The 23,462-nt window shown below is 38.5% G+C and overlaps 1 protein-coding gene across 3 annotated transcripts; it reads right to left on the reverse strand.

The window, feature by feature from the left end:
• Positions 1–1,254: 1,254 nt before the first annotated feature.
• On the reverse strand, positions 1,255–23,355 carry slc4a8 (solute carrier family 4 member 8). 3 transcript variants are annotated; one of them, XM_077602060.1, is made up of 25 exons: positions 23,033–23,351; positions 15,773–15,854; positions 15,164–15,313; positions 14,607–14,742; positions 13,971–14,131; positions 13,024–13,200; positions 12,339–12,427; positions 11,620–11,777; positions 11,446–11,533; positions 10,976–11,122; positions 10,785–10,885; positions 10,428–10,602; positions 10,157–10,290; positions 9,837–10,082; positions 8,790–8,895; positions 8,309–8,470; positions 7,827–7,940; positions 7,586–7,747; positions 6,656–6,907; positions 6,518–6,586; positions 5,703–5,876; positions 5,468–5,599; positions 5,279–5,382; positions 4,714–4,819; positions 1,255–4,577 (listed from the first exon to the last, which is right to left on the reverse strand). In XM_077602060.1, the coding sequence occupies exons 1-25, from the start codon at positions 23,069–23,071 to the stop codon at positions 4,572–4,574; spliced, it is 3,270 nt and encodes a 1,089-aa protein (XP_077458186.1). In that variant the 5' UTR covers positions 23,072–23,351; the 3' UTR covers positions 1,255–4,571. The 3 variants fall into 3 exon arrangements, with proteins under 3 accessions (XP_077458186.1, XP_077458185.1, XP_077458188.1); XM_077602059.1 differs by having other exon boundaries at positions 12,339–12,430; XM_077602062.1 differs by lacking the exons at positions 1,255–4,577; positions 4,714–4,819; positions 5,279–5,382; positions 5,468–5,599 and having other exon boundaries at positions 5,716–5,881; positions 12,339–12,430; positions 23,033–23,355.
• Positions 23,356–23,462: the final 107 nt, after the last annotated feature.

Genomic DNA, 23,462 nt, shown 5'->3' on the forward strand with positions numbered 1-23,462 from the left:
ATTTTACTATGTGATTTTAAACATTCAACTTAACTCATTGGCTGACATAGATGAAAACTCTGATTCGAATTCTTCTGAAAATGATCGTTCTTACTTTGGCTTTTCACCACTCACGACACACCAACTAAGAAAAACATATCGACAACCTACCCACTGCTTTAACACCTTTAAGGTTATTTCATAGATTAATGGACAATTTGTCCAAAAAGGGCAAATAGATGTTGAATTTTTCAACAGAGTGTACCCTGTGATTGCCTGTACCCCATTCTCTGGCCAAGAGACCACCCAATTAAGCTCCACGATGCAAAGACTAGGTAGCATGCAAAGAGGCGTGAAGCGACTAAAGTGTGGGTCACATTGTTGGATGATGCCTGTTTAATCTCAAGAGGTGAAAAGCCATCCAAAATGTCCCGCGCACCCCACTCCTCCCTCGTGATGTCACTGTCAAGCTGGTGTCCGATAGGCTGAGGGCAAAGCCCGCCAGCTGTTTGTAATCATCAGTATTGGGAGTGGAGATCACATGACACCCCCGGGCTCAGCGTGCACGTTTAGATATACATAAAGGGTGCTGTGCATCTTTAACCCAGTGGTCCTCTCTTCCCACAGGCTATTCATTTGCAGCGAGGATCACCTCCAGATGTGCTCATTGCTCTCACCTCAAGGATCATAAGTGGGGGAGGGGGGCACCAGAAAGAGGGAGGTGGGAGATCATGTTGGTTTGGTGGGCCTTGAAATAGACAAGATGGAATTTATGTGACCCCCGGTCTGAAACAGACCTTTTTGGAAGGAATATGGCTGCCTCCTAGTGGTACAAACAATGGTTCTATTCCATTCATCCAGTGTCTATGAAGATCTATCAATCATTTTCTGAAAAGTAAAAGACATAACATAGTCAAATATTGTTCTTGTCAACTTATTTTAAGCAAATAGCATCTTTGAAAAGAAAGATTTACAGTAAATTACCATTTTTTTAAATACAATTTATGAATGCCAAAGATTCATTAGCAGAACTTTGTTTTCCCCTAATAAACAATGTGTTTTAATGAGGCCCACTGATTTCTGACCCCCAAAACACACATTATTCAATTAAGAATTGAATCCAATTAAGATGAAATTGAAAATTTTAGGGTTCAACAAAATACAATTGCTTACAATGACAAAATTGTAAAGATGAGTTACATTTTGGGGTTTAGCTAACAAAATCCAATTTAGTTGATACCAAGAAAGATAAATCAGTAGTGTTTGAGGCAAAAAGAAAACAATTGTGTAATAGTTTATTTTGTCTTTTAAAATAATCCAAAAATCAACATTACCTATACGCACATGTAAAATATGTACACTTTGACACATTCTTTAAATGATGTGAATAGAGAGAGCATTGACTCTATATGGCTCCATGTCAACTGCAGTTTTCATCTCTCTCAAAGCTTTCTCTCTTTTGACCCTATAGCTTGGTGGTATGTGAAACAAAGGGCCACAATGCACATCTTTGCTATTTGCAGGTCTTTTGCTTTACCACACAATATATTATACTGCACTATAAACCCCAATTTCAGTTAAATTGGGACCACAATTTGAAATGTTGGCTCTTTTCCTACTTTTTGTTTGACCTTCTCAGATGAGTTTAGGCCCAGAAAGCATGCTTGAGTTTTAATCTCCTTTTTAGATGTAGTGACGGGCTGTGTATTCAATTGAATAAAGGGGAGGAAAACTAGCTAATTATTATATTTTGGTTTTATTATGTCTGACTTACACCCAACCTTCACTGAAATTGGGTTTTGCAGATGCAGAAAAATAATAGTCCAGATAATATGACAAGGTTTACCTTGTGATGCTCTAAACAAGCAATGCCACAGAAGGTTTGGTTTCTAATGTATTGAGTAGATCCGACAATTTTCGGCTGCATATCAACCATACATTCACATAGACATTATTATGTTATCAAATAAGGACACATGAGTAAAGTAAATATGCTGTAAGCGCACGTTTCAACAGTTTACTTGTGGCTTTGAATCTATATCTATATCTATATGTATATATATATATATATATATATATATATATATATATATATATATATATATATATATATATATACACATATATATACATATAGATAGATATATAGATTCATTTATGTATACATACGTACATATACACGTATATGTATACATACGTATTTATACACGTATTGGATTGGATAATGTATATTTATATATGTATATATACACGTAAACGTGCATATATACATATACATATATATATATACACACACATGTACTGTACACTAGTGTGAAATTTATATCATGCTTATTTGCTTTGTTGTTGGTCCTTGTATACACATGAAATATAAACATTCCAATGTTATACACATACTTGAAAGTACAGGACATGAGTAGACAAAACGATTATATAGACGAGAGTTGTTACAACATGACAATACGATAGAGAAAAAGATTACAGTGCCCACACACGGCAATCTAAATCATTGCGATTAAATATACAGCGCAAAAGGACATAAAACAATCCGTGTTTCTACTTACAGTAAAGTAAAAGATTCTAGATTCTAATACGCATAACTTTTACATTACTCTTCTAGTAAATTTAACATCATTTAGAAGAAAGAAATGCAAATAGGCAACGTATCCATATAGGCCACCATTCTTTTTAAGTTATATACAGAAAGCCAAGATAACAAAATAAAATCTCATTAGTCAAAATAAATAATTGTAATAATAGTTATAGGGACGATATCTCTCTCAAAAACAATACAGCACATCTTTGATTAATCTACAAAGTGTTACTATACAAATAAAGTACTATTGATTGTGGATTAAGTATGTCTTTATTCTCAAACAAAGACATGTATAAGACTATAAAATTAGTGTTATGAATGAATATTATTATTACTGTTATTGAGTCATTTTACAATGAAATATTTTCCTTTTACACTAAGTTTATAAATTTTAAAATCATACAAAGGATCCCTAATTAAAAACGATTTAATAATTGAGATCCTTACATTTCAGTTGTCATGGAATTTGTCATAAATTATTGCTTAAATAACCCCTCACCCTTACCGCTACCCCTTCAAAACAAATGTTTAAAAATGACTGCACTATGACTTAACGGCTCCATTCCTTCCAATATCCTCCATCCAAAGTGCCTTGCAGGATTTTTTACAAACTTATCTGAGGTAAAGAAACAAGACACTAGACTTTTGGCTGTATCCACTATTACGTTGATCCTGTAATAATTAGTTATGTTGATATATTCCTAATAGATGCTCATTTTACAATGCGCTCTGAATTCAGAGAATTATGGCATTAAAAGCACATTCCATACCTGACTACCTTAACCATTTTGTTACTTAGCCATTTAAGTATTTTTCATTCAGCTCAGTGATTTAAGCTATCAAGGATTGAAGTAAATATACTTTTATTTTCAGTAAACAAAAAAAAAAAGAATCCTTAAATATCTTTTCACTGGAGTCCCCTAGCCCTCCCAGCTTTGTAAAAAAAAAATGGCAGCATTGTTTCATTTTGCGCAGTATGGATGAACACCTGTTGTACTTCTATATTTGAGAGTCTCAGTCTTGTGCATGAGGCTGGAAATTTGTCAACCTGTGATTGTACTGCTGTGCTTAATGTTTTTTTTGTTTTTGTTTTTTTTGTAAATCTGCCGTTATGGACAATCTTTGAATGAAGACCCAACATTTACTTCAAAATTGCATTCAAGTCATCTACAATCTTTAGTTATTTCATTGGCAACCCAAATAAATAAAAATGGTTCAAATGAAAAATGAACCAACCTGAAAAAAACTCACAGCATTTAAATTTGACTAACAACATCTATATTAATATTACATTTAAATGAATAGTGCTGCCATAAAACTAAGGATATTTTCTGAGACTTAATTAAGATTTTGTCGTCTATATTGTTCCTTTTGAATTATTTATTCATCATGTTAGTAGGATAAGGTTAATATTAGCCTTTTACTCCAATATGTATAAGAGGTGGCGCAAGGGCTAAGGGAGACCTGATCACATTTTACATCTAGAAAGAGATACAGAGAAATCATTACCTAAACATACATATGTTAAAATAACATTTTTTAAAAATGTCACTGTATACAGGATGATCCTCACATTGACGGAGTTTCGGTCTTATACTAATTATGAGTTGTCATAGTATATTATATTTCAAAGAAAAGTCCTTTCATATGGTTCCGTTTTTTGACAATATGTTTACAGTTTCTCTTAGATTTCATTTTAGTGTTCGGGGGAAAATGTTGTTGATTTGAACAGAAAATGAGTGCTTAGAATCTTCTGGCTATCAAGACTCTATTCAAACTGGTCAATCTGCATGGCTGTGAGTGTATGTGTGTGCATATCTGCATATATTCCTTCGTATGTGTTGAGTGGAGCAGGTAATAGTTACAGACTTTCCCAAAGCGCTCGGACGACCGCGGTCCCAAACAGCCATATCACATTCTGGGGTCCAGTTGGACAGTTATGTGGAAGAGTGGCATCCACTGTAGGAATCTTTACTCATCAATGAAGGCGATCTCTTCAATCCTACCAAAGTAAGCAAAACAAGTTTAGAGAGCTGTGTGAAGTGTTTGGCCAAGGAGCTGCAACAACATGGAAAGAGACGAGGAACAAAGTGCGTGTGAGATTGCGAGAGTTCCCGGTACACAGGGTTTAACCTTGCCTTCTTAGCAGAAACAGGACGAGTGTCCTTTTGATTGGAGCTGAGAGATTTCCACATGGTGGTTTTAGACATTTCATCAGATATATTAATATCAGAGGGATCACACCTAGGGAAGGAGGAGGTGAGAAGAAGCTCAAAATGGATGAAGGGAGAGGAAGTATCAATGTTAGTACGTACAAACTGGGTGCCCCACTTATAGCCAACATAATCAACACGTACAGGGAAGGAAAGTCACATGAAGACAATACATGTATTGTTGTTGCATTGCCCTTTTCCATTCTAATAATCACACACGAACGAACGAACACACTCCTTTGCAATGCACAGCCTTTTCAGTACTTAGCTGTACGAAAATCAAGATTTTACTTTTATACTTTTTTTATATCATATCCTCGAGAGAGTTGTTCATTTTACATAAGAAGATAAATGACAAGATTTTCATTTTTGGGGGATGCTTTTTTTTTTAGCTTTGGATCTTGAACCTACAGACAAGTTATTGCCACAAAACCAAAAAGCGCCACAAAATCTAGAAATTTTGGAAGTGAGGGGAAAGATCCCCACTAACCTGGGGTCATGGGCCTTTGAGGCCTGCTGTGGTTTACTGCTCTCCAGGGGAATGTGAACAGTTGGTGGATCTTCAATTTTTGGACAAAGCATAACCTGTGACTCCTGCAACAACAGAAACACGGGCAGCCGTTATCTGCTTGTTTTGTTTTCATCTTCACATTGCTGTTTTCTATTTCAGGGACTGTACCTCATCGGTCTTTTTGGAAGCATCGTCAAGATTTTTTTTCTTCCATTCCGGCATTAGATCATCCAGGTAGCTTAGCTCCCGATTGGAGAAGCAAAGGTCCAGCAGTTTGCGGATGAATACTAGAGCCAGAACCTTCGGACATATAGAAGACATCAAATACATGTGAATTATGTCGAAAGGCATAGATCAAATATTGGAGTACTTCTCTATTTCGTCAATTGTGAGATCGACTCACCATCATGGGGAAGACGATGGCAGCCGGTGAAGTCTTGATGACCCAGAGAAGCACGAGACAGGTCAGCTGTGTGACTGTGAACAGATGCACCTTCCTCAAGGGTACGTGGCGCAGGTAGATGAAGTCGGGTTGGTGTTTGGCTGGCATCCCAAACAACTTCAGACGGTCAAAGAACTGTGCTCCAGTGATGAAGATTCAAATTTATGAGTACGCGAGGCTTAATCTGATGGGCAGCCATAACATTATGAAACTCATTTCTGGGGCTGTGCTAAAATCTTGTATACATTCTTTGTATTGACACTGTTAGAGAGATGTTAATTTGACAAATTATTTCTGAGTTTGGCTGTGGTTTGCATTTTAATTGCCATTGTTGCAAAAAACAAATTATTTTGATTATTTAAAGAATAAATACAGTAGTATACTGGATGATGAAAAAAATCTCTGAAAGTTTTAATTTCAGCAATATAATTTAATTTGTATAAATATAGGTGTACACACACACTATATATAGTGTGTGTACATTGTACTTACATGTAAATTAGTGGGATGTAAAATACCAGAGAATTTTTTTTGTACAGTTGTTAAGCTAAATGCACATTTCTCTATAATACACTTGTGCTACAAAACTTTTTACTGTTACTTAAAAACATAGCACTTTAATTTAGCACTTTAAAATAGCACTTTATATTTTTGTGGGTGACGTGCTCTCCAATTGAATTGTGACTACTCCAGGGACTACCATAGTTTGGATTAAAGGTTATGGTGTGCAAGTTGGCCAAATCAGCTCTCTACTTAGCGTCACATAGAAAAGTTACCTGGATGCCCTTCAGGGATGAGGCGCCCATGTAGAGGAAGACACCATATAACACCGGCATTGGAATGAACTGTGTGAGAAAATACATACGTAAAAACAAGATAGAGCAATGTGATAACCTTAGGGTGGCAGCACTTACCTGAAGCGCTCCAGTCATGAAAACAGAGCATCCCATGAGCAAGAAGATGACCAGACCAGTGAGCCTCTGCTCTCGGATGCCAAGAAAGCGAGGCTGCTCTCCTGGAGCTGAGCTCTCAGACTCCAACTTCAAACTATTCACATGACTGATGGACAACACAGTTGCAGCTACGAACCACGGCAAACCCATGATGGAGCACACGGCCAGCATCAGCCCCACCATTAAGAGGTCTAAGTGATAGCCACAACCTTTCTGAAAAAAAATACAGGAAACTCTATACTCAGGTTTGAAGTCGCCGACAAAGGTAATAAAATGGTCCAACAATACATCACGTGAAACATCATAATAAGGACTTTATATGACAAACAGCCTCAGCTGGGTTCATCATCGCAAGAAACACATGTAGGGTATTATGCAGCTCAATAATTATCTTATTAGCTTTCTCTCAATAATAATAATAATAAAAAAATAAATAAAGCTCCTGCACCAAAACAACCTGTGCAAAAAAAACACATTATCCCCATCCTATACAAATTGGTGCCAAAAATGGTCACTCATATTGTAGTTCAAGACCAACAAAATACAAGAAAAAAAATCTCCACCAAAAGAGACTTGGAAGCGATGTCAGGATTTTTAATTGTATTTTGTTGATATTTGATATAAATGAGTAAAAAAAGTGAGCTTGTTTATGTAAGTCTTAGAAGGTGAGCCGGTTCCCTCCTAGGAGTATATGTTCCTTTCCAATTAAATCAGTTTTTTTTTGCAATATTCATTCATTTAAAGAGGGAGAATTGGCTTCAAAAGAAATCACTAAGACATGTCACAGTAAGACATGGGGGCGTATTGGTTTTATGATAAAAACGGTACATTTGCTTTCGGGCAAATTGCTCCAAAACCCAATGATATTATTCAAAATAACTGCCTGTTTACCAGCAGTTTGTGCTCTTTCCGGTTGATGATGACAGCAGTTATCTGTTGGTCCATGAAGATTAAGATGGTACAGAGAAGGGCAGGGATAGACGCTGCCAGAACGGTCCACCAGGGGTTACGTCCTATTGGGTTGATCAGCCACCCTCTGTCATCTCTAGTGGGCTAAAGGAGAAAGACAGTCAACACATGCAAATGAAAGATGATCAACTCTTAGAGAAATGAGTGCCTTCTGACAATTTACCTGGAATTTGCTGGGCACCTTTAACTTCTCGGAAGGTACTCCTATGATGTAATCGAGCAATACCATGAAAACAATTGTGAGGAAGACGGCAAAGTCGCTAATCATGGACCGCACCTGATCACAAGGAATAAGGACAGAAAACAGAAACAATGCTATAAACAATATCTACAACTGCCTAAATAATGGTGATTAAAATTTAAATTAGGTTACTAAATTTAAGAATTTGACCTCTTTGTAAACACTACATCTAGTATATAAGGGCTATCAAACCTTTTCGCATGGCAAGCCAAATGCAGTGAAGATGAGAAAAGTTTTATAGGGCAAGCGACTTTTTGTCATTAAAAAAAAACTTAAAAAACTTTTGGAGTTGTTTATTATATTTATGTGTTTAATTGTGAATCATTTTTTTAATTTTTTGATTCTCTATTTATAATTATATTTGCATTTATAAGTAAACAAAACATTCCGTTTTTGTTGATCACCTTGGTAGGGAAGTAGCGACTTGTTTTGAACTGCTTGAGAAATGCTGACATGAAGAAAGTAGAGAAGAACAAGATGACGGACCAAAAGAGAACATCTGGGGTGTAGGGGCCGTGATGGCCGCATGAGGTCCCTTCAAAATCTCCCTGCAGACTCATGCACTCCTGTTAAAAGAGGACAGGTTTGTCTCAGATGATTTGATGAAATTGCACCTGAGAAGCAGTGGAGAACATTAACCAGCAAGTCTGTGAGTGAATGAGTGACTGTAGGAGCACTGCTAAGGTGGAAAAGGCTATTGACCTTTCAAAAGATAACATGCCGTCGTGTTCAGTCAAGAAAAGCTAATCGATGAAACGTCCCCATCAATGTTTTCCTCCAGAGAGGTGAATCGCTTGGGAGAAGGGGAAGGGGTGGATTGCTTGGCAACAAATGCAAACATGCAAGTGCAACTGCATTTTTCACAGCTCTCCATGTTTAGGTTACCTTAACAGTGAGGTTGGCCCAAGGAACAAAAGCAGCTGTGATATTCCGCTCACTCCACAGTTCCAACGTTTTATTGCTCGGACTAACTGGCTCTGAGCAGCGGCAGCTAAAGTAAAAGACAGCACAATGATGATCAGTGACACGAGGCATGCTAAAAACTTAATAGTATACAGTGGAAAGTCTAATGATGAACACAATCTTTTTATTATGTATTCATTTTTTTATGTAAAGAAAAATCACATACTAGTATTGAATGCGAATATAGAGTACAGTATTGACATTGCCAATATTTGATTAACAATGATTATAACTTTGCATAGCAAATAATACATATAATATTGGGCACGACACAGCTCACGTGCTTCTCACCGTTCCAATTTTGAAACATTCCAACTATTAATACAATGTGGGCTCTCTTTCGATTTCGCCTCTCTTGCCTTGGCACAAAGTTGTTGTTTTGACACCCCCTCATTCATTTCTACTGCCAAAAACACTACGATTTCTAATTTTCTACTGTATTATGCGATTCACATAAAAAAAATGGACCCCAAGAAACACAAAAGATGCAAAAAGTTTTTATCAAAAACGTATCCAATGGGAATAAAATGCCTTAAATCAACAGTAAATTATCCAAAATTTAAATGGAATGACTCTGGAATGCCATCCTAATGATCTTCTTACAATTGGCTACCACAAGTTATGTTTGATGTTTTTAGCGCACGTGGTCCCATATGTACATAATTTAAAAATTTGACAAAATAATAATTTTCCTGTCTAGCCAAATATTCGACAGTGGTCAGTTTAAAGATCACTTTTCGTTGCATAATGAAATAGAATGCATTACAAATGCAAACTCCATTGGCAGACAGGCTAGTCATAATTTCATTTATCGTAGTTGCCAGGAGGCTTGTGTCGTACTTTCTGCAACTTTATATCTGGTATAATTCCCTACTGAATTCTAAAGCGCCAATCTTTAGGACTTACAGCTGTCCATTGGTCAGCAAGTCTGAAAATTCCAACATCTGAAAGACAAACTATTTTTCTTACTATGCCAGTGTGAGCTTGTCCAGATCACTGTGTGTATTAAAGGGGTAAAGTTCTCCCAGATGGAACAGCTTCTCCAAAGCCTCGTAGATAAAGATGATACAAATAAGGGCGGCAAAGGCCTCCTCTGTGAAGCGAGTGATGTAGCACACCAGAGAGCTGGCGTCTGTGGCAACAAGCAAGAAACACAAAAATGCTGTCCACAAGCCAATGCAGGCCCTTAGTGACAGGTATGAGAGGTTGTAGTCCCTGAAGAATCAAATATGCATCATGTAAACATATCAGACAAAGCGTATCTAGAGGTTATAATCATTTAAACATACTTGCAGAATTTGAAGAGGATTTTCTCAAACACCAGAACAGGTCCTGTGCTACCCAAAATCGTGAGAGGCTGGCCAGCAAACAGTGAGTAAGCTACTCCGGTCATGGATGCACCGAGTAAAGACTCAATGGCACTCTGAAATACAAAAAAAACATGCTGATAACTAGTATTTCTAAAAAGGAATACTATACAATTAAAAATACAATGTTTTCTGAAGTGCACAGTTTAGGAATATGTAGCTGCTGACATTCTGCACAAATGTTTGCTCTTACAATGCGTCCCTCTGTTGCCTCCCCAAGCAGCCCCCCAAAGGTGATGACAGGAGACATGCAGGCACAGTACAAGAAGAGGAAGGAGGCCACACACTGTAGACTCAGACCATCTTTATAGTCACCGAGATAGAAGGGTGCCTTCCTTTTGATGTCCATTATTAAACCACCAAACAACCTGATCATGACACAAAAACGGGAACAAAATGCACGGAACATGCGTCATCATTTCATTTTCCATTTGAGTCCTCTTAAAACATGAGACTGAATAATTCCTCTTGACATTACCATTGAAAAACTACATGAACCAAAAAAATGAGATATCTGTTCATTGGAAAGATTGGTAAGACACTTATTCACCTTCCAGTTCTCTGTAGCTCAGGTCCATGGTGCTCCGCTTGTGGCTCTTCTTCTACTTGGTAGACTGCCCCATTTGGAACACCGGGCATTTTCCTCTTCTCCTTTAATTAGGACCAAAAAAATTAAGGTAAGCTATCTTCAGTATATTCCCTTTCTAGTGCAAAAATCTAAGCAGAAAGAACAGTTTGTACCTGAGATGGGACATTTTTGGGTGGCTCAATACGAATAGAAGGGTCCCATTCTCCGGGTGGCAAGACAGTCACTTGGTCCAAGAATTCATCTATGCCAGCCAGCAAGTCACTTCTGTCCTTTGCCTTGTATGCCACACCATGGAAGATCTGGACAACAGAGATGTCATGCATATGAAAACATCCCTCTCGCTAGTATGTTACCGAAAAAAAAGATCGGTATATTTGCATTCACTATTTGTGGTTCTCAGGAAAACCGTATGAAATAAATAGACCAAGTGTTGCTGATTGAACGTTACATTTAGCCCAATATTCCAATAAAGAAGTGGACTCAATAACGTATTTTTATTTTTTACTCTTTGGCACTGCAATCTACTCAGTGAGGTCAAGTGGAGCAAAACACAAGTGTTATGATAACCATTTTTTGAGTGTTTTAGCCTTAGTGGAAGTCTTGTTCTGAAGTTTCGACTTACCTCATCTGTCATAATAGTTGCCATCGAGCGACCAATCTCATGGTATTGCTGAGCTTTTCCATCAGGGCCCAAAAGAATGAAGAGGAACCTAAAATTATGAGTTGATGGCATATCAGACACCGGTTCCACACAATTGAAGTGCTTTTTTAGATAGTGGAAAGTTTTTCTGCCTGCCTTGTGGGTATTGGGACCTCGGTGAGGCCAGTGAGCAGAACAGCAGGGGACAGGCGAACAAAGGCCACAATGGGTCTCTCCAAGAAGTCCAGCTCTCCGACTAACACATTGGAGGCCTCTGCACCCTCTGGGATCTTCTTCATGAAGTGGAGGTCCACCTAAGAAATATCGAGGGGCTACCGGATGACAGCTTCTCACATGTCTCTCACTTGTCCAACCCATGCACCATGTTAACACCATATCACTTGTTGACAGACAAATGAATATGCTCCTGATGAACAGAAAAATACTCGTCAAAATATTTCATCTCGTTTTCTGAACTGCTTTATCCTCACTAGGGTCACGGTGGCTGATGGAGCCTATCCCAGCTGACTTTGGGCCAGAGGCGGGGGACACCCTGAATTGGTGGCCAGCCAATCACAGGGCACACTCATACCTAGGGGCTATTTAGAGTGTCCAATCAGCCTACCATGCATGTCTTTGGAATGTGGGAAGAAACCATAGTACCCGGAGAAAACCCAGACAGGCACAGGGAAACCATGCAAACTCCACACAGGGGGACCGACCCGGATTTGAACCCAGGTCCCCCACTATGAGGCCAACGCGCTAACCACTCGCGCCGCCGGGATGCCCTCGTCAAAATACAAGTACAAAAAAACTGACTTAGGTCACTAAGAGGAATTGGAGCATTCTGCGTGCAGAATGCTTTAAATTTGTACCTTACTAAGATCCACTTGATTGCCATCCTGTCCTGCGCCGTTCTTGCCTTGCTCAACGGGGGGTGCAGGTTGCGGAGAGGTTGCTGATGCTGCTACGTGTGAGAAAGTATTATTCTGCTTGTCCCCAAAAGATTTCTACCCCAAGTGGCTTTGCGCCCCATTTTATTTGTATTTTCAGTTCAAGTCATCTCTCCCGCTCCACTGTTATAAATTCTCATATTTGAGACTTGAACCACAACCAAAATAATTGCACTCCAGAAACACCAGTACATGCCATCGAAATATGCCCAAGGCACGATATTAACTCGAAAGGCAAGGTTTTTGATGACTGTTTTTTTCTTTTCACCATTGCCAACTGTAATACAAAATGGAAATACAGAGCTTAACAATTTGGTAGAACACTTGTCAAAAAGGTCCATTACCATTGTTAACAGGGAATTGCAATTTCAAACTGAATTTGCTTTAACATGTAGTGTATGCAAAAATTTGAGCCGCCTCGCTTGGCTTTTGTGAGAAAGTAATCAAGCATTACTTTGAACTGCTTCTATCAAAACTGTTACCTGCTGTTCATTTTGAGCAACTTTGACATCAAGTTTATCGCTGGAAGCAATTTACTATATATCTTTACCACGGACACAAGGAAATTTACCAGAAAATGTATGTGAATGAAATGTACAATAAAAACCTGTGAGGTGGGGCTCTGATTGCTTGCGAGTCCCCTCTGCGATGGAGCGCACGATCGGCATGAGGTTCTTTTTCTTCTCATTCTGGTGGTGGTGCCGCTTTAGCAAGGCCTCTCGCACTTTAATCCTGACACTATCGTCCAGTTCATGGGACGCCTCCTGATGATCCAGGACCATGTCTGCGTTAAATAAATAAGTTTTTTTCTCGCAAAACAAAGAAACCCCTTTCTACTCATTTACATATACTGTAAATATTTTGATTAACACTGGAAAATTACTAATAAAAATATTATTACTCAATTTTATTTATTTTCTAGTATATCTAAAAGTAGACATGTCATTAAACACGCTTATGCACAGTGTGCCTGCTTCTACAGGTGCTTGTGGCAGGAGTCACATGGTTAAGTGTGTGTTGGTGTGTGCATGCCCTCATTTGTCACAGAATCATTCTGGATAAACTGAAGTGAATAGACAGTGATTGCTTATTCACATGCACTTATCAATCTATATGTATATCTATTTGTGTGTATGTGTGTATATATATATATATACATATATATATATATATATATATATATATATATATATATATATATATACACATATACATATATATATATATATATACATATATATATATATATATATATATATATATATATATATATATATATATATAATCTATATATCTACATATCCACATAGCTACATGTCTACATATCTACACGTCTATACGTCTATACATATACATTCCTAGATACCAATACGTTTGCTTTGTGTACTGTATACGTTCGTGTATTTCAAAAGGCCTGGTACTCACAAGACAATACTACATCTGTTGTGTTATCAAACATGTCGCTCAGTGAAAGTAATATCTGGCCATCAGGTACAGAGAAAAAAAATCTATTTTGGATCTTTTAGAGGTGATTCATCATATCATATGCTGCACCTGCAATCTCCTCAATGCAGTCAGCATGCATGTCGAGCAGCACACTGCCATTGATGATGCAACTCCGCAACTCAAAGAGACTGTGGAGAGAAAGTGTAGCCACGTATGGCTTACTCCACCTCTCGCCACCATCTTCCACATCTTCCTCAAACTTGAGCCACCTGAGGACAGAGAGTGACAGCAGTCAAGTCACGGGACTACGGTTATTAAAATGAGTAAACATCTGACAAACCAGAGAGAAAATAGACGTGTGCTCAAGCCCCCAAAGTACAATATCAATATTACTACTACACTACAGTCATGCTGAGAGGCATGAAAGGAAACGAAATGCAGTCCAATCACCTTTTTTTTGTCAAGAGATGATGGGTAGCCACCTTGGATGTGACTGATTTAAATTCATTTAAATAATATGAATTAGATTCCAAATCATCATAAAAATCACAAAAATGTCAGGAACATTTCATTTTAAATTATGAGTTAGGTTTAGGGGTTAGGGTATAAAACCCTATAATAATATGAAATGCACTTTAGCACTTCCTGGTCAAGAAATGGTTCAGTAGCCTCAAAACGCAAACTTCCTGCCAAAGTTTTTATTATCGTGTTTTATTGCCAATGGCTCCCAAAGCAATAACTCACCTGGCCGTTTCCTTCCACTCAGCATCTTTGCCATCTTTCACACAAATCTCATCAAGTTCAGTGAACAACTCGTGGGCCACGTGCTCGGCATCTTCCTCAGTTCCCAGAATGAACTGGACCCGTTGGGAAGGTGTGTCTGATAAAGTGATAACATGACAATTTTCTCCATTTAGATCACTTTCCATGAAATGAGAAGACTTTCAAATTTATGGTTTTTACTGGTAGCTTTTTCTTTTTAAATGTTAATGATTGTATCCTACTGCGTGTTACACTAATGTGATCGTGCTCATAAGCGTACATGCAGACTAGTCCATGCTAATTATCAGGCTTGTCAATCTTTGCTTTGGGGCATGTACACGTGTTTGTGTTTCCATATGCATGGGGATGCGTGTGTGTGTGTGTGGGTGTGTAACCAACAGTATTGATAGCCATGATGGAGCACCCATTAAAACTGTGTGATGTAATTGTTCAAATAAAAAAAATATGATATAGACCAGATGGCAATTGACTGGGAAGACTGCCAACATGGAGAACTGGCAAATGTATTCTGCGTGTACCATGACAGGGAGACTTCTCATTTCCGGCGCTTTGTTGTACTGAAATGCTTCCTGTCCTCTTGTCTTTCTTACGATGTCGAGAGCTATGAGCCTTGTGGTGTCGATGGCTCTGTCGGGGCATCCGAACACCCACGAAGAGAGTCCTGTGACCTGAACAAGATGTGACAGAATTTATTCCATAGTTATTTTATTCTAGGATGCAAAGTGCACTTACCAGCTATACCATTAAGTCGCCCTGCATGACACAATGGAATCTAGTACAAGCTGTATCAATAAACATGTCTTTAAATAATTATTAAATCTGTGTTTTATTTGGCACTGTCAGGATAAATTCAATAATATGTTGATTTTTTTAAAAAGAGATTGAGTTCGCATCGCAGTCTGAGTGCTTATATGGTATGATTTTCCAAATGCTGTGAAATCATATAATTTCTGACCTCCAGTTCACCATTGAAATGTCTATGAACTAGTACAAGATATTAAAAAGTAGTCTTCATAATTCCCCAAATTAGGCTTCTATTGCAGGATGACTTTGCAATGAATAGAAGAGTGTCTGAGATAATAATGCTACAAATAAATACGTTTGGGTTCCTCTTTTTTTGCATATACCTTCAAGTTCTTCTTTCTCATAGTGGATGTTTGACACCGAGCTTGTCCCCCCTTGGTCTATTACCACTTCCTCATCTGGCCGCTGAATGACAAAGAAAAAAAAATGCATGAAAATGTTGACAACTTTAGGCATGATAAACATTTTTATCACGAACAGTCAGACTGTCCTGCGTCGAACAAACATTTTGAAAAATCACTTCCTGAGGTCATAGTAGTCCAAGTGAGTTTAAAATGATGTACAAAAATGTACGAGAAGAAACAATGGATTTAGCTATTTTAAAAGTGTTGGAAATACAGTAATGTTTTTAGTTGTTAGGGACAGTTTTACAGTGATCAATCTTTTCACTATGATTATCACTGAACCTTTTCCCAAACATATTTTCAATACTCCAACTACACCACTGAGTGTTTGTCTGACAAAAACAATGTGTGAACCAAAAAACTGCATTTATAATGAAAGTAGACAGCGGAGTAGATGCATGACCATCTCTTGATTGCACATTACCCGTCAAGCTGGATCAGACCACACACACTCAAATAAAACTCAGTAGGTATTAGTATTCAGTAGGAGTTTTTCCTTTACCACTAATATAAGATGCATGCACTTGGCACAATTCAATTGTAACCATCCTTTGGTGCCAAAAACAGGAGATTCTGAGAAAAAAAACTGCAGGTCTGTTCTAACCTTGGTCACTGTACATTTTACGAGTGAATGATTGCTAATGCAAGGGAAGGTTACGGAGTGTAATGTTCGCAATGTTCACAATGTCTTCCTCAAGTGTCATTAGCGAAGCTTGTGAGTCTGAATTAGTGAGGAAATGAAGACGATTAGAGCTTTCACATTACGATGACAAGATGCCTGTTAAAATCTCAGTGGGAAACATGCTTGAATTAGTCATGTCAGGAAGAAGAAGAAAAAACCATTACAGGGCACAATAATAAAAATTAATGATAATTTAATGAACAAGCAAGTCACCTAATAGTGTAGTGGTTCACTCGCCTGACTTAGGTGCGGGCAGGCACAGGCTGGATGCCTACTGCACTATAAAATGTGATAACAATGCCAGATGCATATCAATCAAGTAATAATTTCAGACTTTGCAACAGTCTTAGCACTGCAAATTTTAATCTTGCACTAAAACTCCATAGCTATCGCACGTGCTGTTAACCACTTTTGTCACTTTTTTACCTCACCTCACTACATTTTCTGTATTAATATAGCCTATATACAGCTGATCCCAGCTGACTTCGGGCCAGAGGCGGGGAACACCCTGAATTGGTGGCCAGCCAATCGCAGGGCACAAGGAGACAAACAACCATTCACACTCACACTCATACCTAGGGGCAATTTAGAGCGTCCAATCAGCCTACACATGCATGTCTTTGGAATGTGGGAGGAAACCGGAGTACCCGGAAAAACCCACGCAGCCCCGGGGGAACATGCAAACTCCACACAGGTGGACCGACATGGATTTGAACCCAGGTCCCCCACTATGAGGCTGACGCGCTAACCACTCATCCGCCGGGCCGCCTTGCATTACTTTATATAGAGAAAAAATCAAATTACTCATGTTGAATTCTAACGATGTATAATCTTCATGTTTAAAATGTTGACCTGGATTCAGAATTCCCTCTGGTGCCAATAGAATAAAATGTCAATATAGCCCTACAGTCGTAAGTGTTCATTTATTTTATTTTATAGTTGATACATCTTGGTAAAGGACTGGCAAGAGTCTGTGATCTTATCAGTATCCTAAATGGACTATATCGGTCTCAAATAGAAAAGATGATCCATTCTTTCTCTCTGACACACATATATGCGCACCAGCACTCACGCTCACACATCAAAACAAAACAAAAACTGTATTATCAGCCATTGCAGCTGTGGCTGAATAAGTAAAAAGCTCTATGCAGTGGGTGGATTTGCAGATCAAGCTCGAGGCACCATTCAAATTGGAGCTTTAACAAATATGTAAACACCAAACGAGCGCATGATGGAATAGAGACTATAAAAGGTCCCTGAAATAGTAATGCATTATCATATCTTCAAGTGTGGATTTATTCGGTCAAGCAGGCACACATGAAAGGACAAAGTTTCCATTTAGATCTTCTTGTTCAGCCATTGGCTACTAGCATGCGGACATTTTTTGTTTTTCTTTTGTGTTTGGAGGTTAATGGTTCTTTTTTATTCAATGCTGAAATCACTGGTCTGACACTTAAGTGCTTCACGTAATTAAAAGGCTCATGAGACAAGGTTTTTTTCCCCCTTAAGGTGAGCGCACACCTCTGTGAACTGAATTTTCCACTGACTGGGGACACCCAGTGTTTCTACTGCGTGCTTATGCATCCTGGCAACCAACCTTTTTCTAATATGTTCTTGTCCTTGAACTATAGTAGCATGCGACAGGGTAAACCTTCAGACTCTCTTAATTCATTTTCCATGCAGATTACTCACGCTCCTCTATGCAAAGGGTTCTCAATGGGAAACAAACTGTCTTTTTCTGTCTTGATAAGTTGGAATCTCCAAGTGCCGCAGGAAGGCTTTTGCAAAAGTCAAGTTGCAGTAAGATTTTAATGGACAATAGTGGCTTTTTCTATGGGGACAGATGGAGAATAAATTGGAAATGCTATGGACTGTTTGGTTAAAACATACTGGAGTTTCATCAGTCTCTAAAGGTAGCATTGGTCCAGAATAAACTCCACTTGTCTGTGACTCAGTCAAATATGGCTTGCAGGTCCCACTAAATCATGAATATTTTTTTTAACAATGAACTTAACAGAACCACATGTAAACATTTATAGAGACAGGGAGACTGGATAAAATATTCACCAGTTTCATAAGAAAAAAAGTAATTGCATCCCAACTTTGCCATCGCAAAAATCCCGTAACAAATCTTAAGCTTGGTGTAAAATGTCACATCTATTATCATGGTCACCAGGGACCAATGAAGGTTCTAATGCATTATAAAAACCCCAAAGGTATAAATACTACTATCATCCTGGCCATAAAATTAAAGTTTTCAATCCAATGTTTAATTTGGCATCACGAACCCATTTTACAAAAAGGAGGGGAACTTCAAATTATGTCGTGTGAATTTATGGAAGCAACACAGCGTCTGTTACAAGCACCGGGCTGCCAACGCTGTAGAGACCCCATCCAATTGCATCATAGCTTTTGTGTAACACTCAGCAACCAGCAGAACAGAAACTTTAAAGATAATGGACACGGGAAATAACTTCACTTAGTATTGCAAATTTGTTTGTTGTGGACATCATAGGACAACTCTCATCGTCAATAAACTATCGTCAACCATGTAGATGCTTTTGTATTACCACATGAGCTGTGTTCTCAGAAATGTCCTAGACGTCATCTTAAAACTCTATTTAAAGTGGACTCCTTTTGTCATGTTTTTGTCCCTCAGTATTAGAAAAGAGCAAATATTTGTCACTTCGATGCAACACAAAGAATAAAACCAGAAGAAAGCTTGTCACGCATCTGAATCTATAAATGTTCTTGTCATTGAAAGACATTGAGTTGGTCATAACAAACAGAGCAGCAATGATTTGAGAAGCACTCATCCTCTACCAAACTTTCCCACTTTCCCAGCCCCCTTTCAGCCCAGCAGGTCAATCAATGTGCTTTCATTTTCACTCCATTAGAGCTGTGGAGTGATTCAGAGCATTCAGAGTCCCACAAAGTGGCATTGCATGGGACATATTGCATCACAGAAGCAGTGATTATATCAATCACAGCAGAAATTCAATCCATGGAAATGGTTGATAAAACATTTCCTATGGACTAGCGCAGGGGTGGGAAAACCTATCCTCAAGGGCCCCTGGGGTCCCACAAAGTGGCATTGCATGGGACATTACCATTTTACCAACCAGCTTATGTAAACACTTAAATATTCAATCTTTTTGCTGGTCAATTAACCCAAATGCTACACAACTTTATCACACACATTTGTCCATATTCCTGTTGTCAATTTACCATACCGCAAGGTAATATAGGAAAACTCAATGTACATTAATTTTCGTGGAGAAGTCATGCAATTCTGGCATCAATTTTCAACTTATCAGTTCTCTATTGGTCAAAGGTACCTTCACTGCATAACCTTGTTTTGTTTCTGTACTAATTTGACATTTGTAACAAGAATCACAGAAACACAGAATCAAAACAAAACTTTTCTAAAAGCAAATTGTCATTTCAAATTGGAGAAACATTGGCTTAACAATTGAGAATCTTGTTAGAACATATACAAAAAAATGTTTTTAATGTCTATTGAAATATTCCGGCCATTTAATGAATAATTAAAGTGCAAATTTAAAATAATGCGCTTTTAATTGTGCCCTTTTTTCAATGAATATCATTATTTTTTCTAAAAAAAGTTAAACAAGTCAACCTTTAAACATGTTAAAATTTGTGTTGATTTGAGCAAGCATAGAATATAGAAGGTAAAAAGTAGTGTGATAAATAAATGGACAGAAGACTGGCACATACTAACTGTCATATGTTCTTCTGGCAGGAGCCTTATCAGACTGTACACCAACGGGGAGACCTGGTTCGGTATAACTAAAATCCTATCCAGAAAATCAACGTGGACTCTTTTTACCCCTCAAAGCACCCTGAGGGATACAGGTCCTGACTCAAACAACTGGACCTGTCACTGGCAGACTGAGATGGCCTCTGTGTGCCACACATAGACAAATATTACGTACACGATTACAGTTTGTGTCTGACACCTTGAGACGAGTGCCTGTGGCTAGCGCATCAATACATGACAGGATGTAATGGTGAGACAGGAAAAGAGAGGACTGCTGGTTTAACGACTATTTTAGCCCACAGGCAGAATGAGTCATCTGTATGCACCGCGCTCGATGCCTCATGTTCCAATCCGCTCTCTATCTTCCACCTCTAATTGTTTTAGTTGTAGTAAGATTGGTTTAGTAGGAATTTGTGGCTGTTTAAAATTAATTGTAGCAGTCAATTTAAATGCGTATTTACAATATGTACATTCCTTTTTGTGAATGACTTACCCTGTTGGACGCAATGACAATATTTTTTGTGTGCTAGACAGTTGACAGCTATGAAACTTGAGCTTTATTTTGCAGCAATGTAAAAAAACATTTTTTTTTTTTTAAATTGAAAAATTTTGGGAATGAAAGAGGACATACAAACTCTGAATGTGAAAGCTAGGTTTGAATTTACACTTCCATCCTCAGAACTATTCGGTTAATATAGACCACTAAATGAGCAATTCCAGGGATGTTTTTTTTTTCTATGGGCAATTTGGGTGACTGCCCCAGGACCAATCTATGTGGGTGCCCTATCGCTGACTGGCAATCAGTCTAGGTTGTAGTAAGCCTTATGGCTGAAGTATCCTGGAATAGGTACCAGCAACCCCCACAATCCTTGCAAGGATATGTGGTACGGAAGATGAATGAATGAAAAATAAGAAAATGAATAGTAGCACGATATCAACTGGTCTGTCCAGACAACAAAATCATTATTGGCTTCATCACTCAAAGAAAACACTGCAGGACAAACATGACCGGATGATACCAAATTGTGTCCACTAAAACCTGAACTTAAAATGTGAGGTTGTATGAAACTACAGCAATGTTTTTAATCATATGTCCTGTTGTTACAGCACGTCCATCAAGTCGGTCTCCTGTCCTTTCTCTCGTCCGTACTGAGTAATGTCACATTTTAGGATTGAATATCATAACCACTAGATAGATATTTGTTACTTTGTGAGTAGGTGGTGAATTAGAACCAATAAAAATATGTTTTAAGTAGCCCCATTATGTCTAAAATGCCTTTCCTATTTCTGCATCCTTAACCCCTTGCTACTGTGACGACGAAATTTCCCGAATACGGAATGAATAGTTATTCAATCCAATCCAATTCTCCTTGTTAACACTAGTTGGCTGTGGGAAATTACATGGTTTTTACATCCTATTCTAAAAGTGTGGGGTGTGCACATTGTGTTAGTAAGTAAAATGTTAGGGTCATGAAAATCAGACTCTTTTTTTTTAAGTGTAGAATGTCAGAATGACATACTCCCTCCTTTGTGAACTTGAATAATGAATTCTCCTCAGACAAAAATACATGTGATGTCATGGAACAAAGTAGTAAAAGAGAAATTAAAAGATCACAAACTCTGTTTATCATTATTATTACACTAAGAATAGTTTTCAACATTGGGTGTCTCATGTAATATATCCATAACAGAAAAAGACGTCATCAGTAATGTTTGTTGTTTTGTTTTGACTAGAATCCTTTGGTCATATTATTGGTTCCCAGTGGGAAATAACCTAGTCAGCGCTGCAGAATAGTTTACCAAATATGGTTCGTTGTCCTCCAAAATAAATATTAGAAACAGCGATCATGATCCTGCAGTTTTGCAATAATTTAAATGATGTATTTTTACAGCATAACAGAAAAGAAAGGCCATTTAAATTCAAGTTTGCATGTTCAAGTGAATGTGTGGTGGGCACTGTACTGTGACTCAATTCTACTAAACTAGTAGTTCCACAAAAACATTTCTATTCAAGTGTAAATGTGAATGGGAAGTTGTTTGTCTATATTGCATTTGATGTTATTGATCATGCACATGACATGGCCTGACTGTTATAAAGTACCTTGAACCAATCCAAACAGGTCTGCCAATTCGTCTTTTCATGCTTGAGCTTTGCCCACACATGAGCACCCAAGTGCAGCCATGATACAGCATCACGTTACAGAACATAAGAGCAAGCTGCAGTATGCTTATACGGACCCTTGCTTCCCCATCCTACTTCTGGAATGACTAATAATCAGACTGCGGGAGAGAATGGCGTCAAGGTCATTTGGGGGTAATTTAACAATTCCGCCAGAGTCACCATTGGAAATCTACATAATTGTGTGCATTTGCGACTCATTTTGCCAGATCACATACATGTAAATACCGGTCATCATTGACGTCACCGTGTGTCGCAATGTGATAGCATCTTCCACAACGACGGCGTGAATGGGATTATACGTCACATGAACCATGTCAACAGTCGCAAATGATCAGCTTCAACTTGACACGTGGTGCCTTTATTTTAAAATAAACCGTTTCCCCACGCGCCCTGCATCCCGATGCTGCGATTAGGAAGCATTCTGCAAAAGTTCTCAGGAACACATCTTTTACATTTTAAATGCCAAATTCAAGTCAGATAGCGTGAGCACGTGTCCCCATGCATGTAAAGCAACAAAGAGTGGGCGTACTCTACCTGATAGCTTAGAATGCTTTCGGGGTCGTGGATAGGCATGCTGGTGGTCTTTGTTTTGACCTGGAGGAGATAGAGGTGACACTTTTCTCCGCACGGTTGCACGGGACGCTAGCAAGAAAATAGGCGAAAGCTCGTCCCAGCAGCCGCTTCGGTTTCAGCTAACATGTCGCTCGTCGACATCTGGCATGATTCCGATTATATTTGCACATATTGTCTCTGGAAGTATGATGCTCCCAGTTTGCAGTTTCCAGCTCCCCCTCCCTGCGCTCCCCTCCCTGGTCCTGGTCGGTGGTCGTGTGGGAGCAGGACGCAGGGAATCGGCGCACAATCAGCCAATCGCGGCTCCAGGTGCGGAGCGCTTCCGCATCAACCAATCCCACGCAATGAGTCTACATTTCAGCCAATGACAAACACATCAATTGGACGCTCC

The sequence above is a fragment of the Stigmatopora argus genome, chromosome 6 (assembly GCF_051989625.1).
Source record: "Stigmatopora argus isolate UIUO_Sarg chromosome 6, RoL_Sarg_1.0, whole genome shotgun sequence".
NCBI lineage: Eukaryota > Metazoa > Chordata > Actinopteri > Syngnathiformes > Syngnathidae > Stigmatopora > Stigmatopora argus.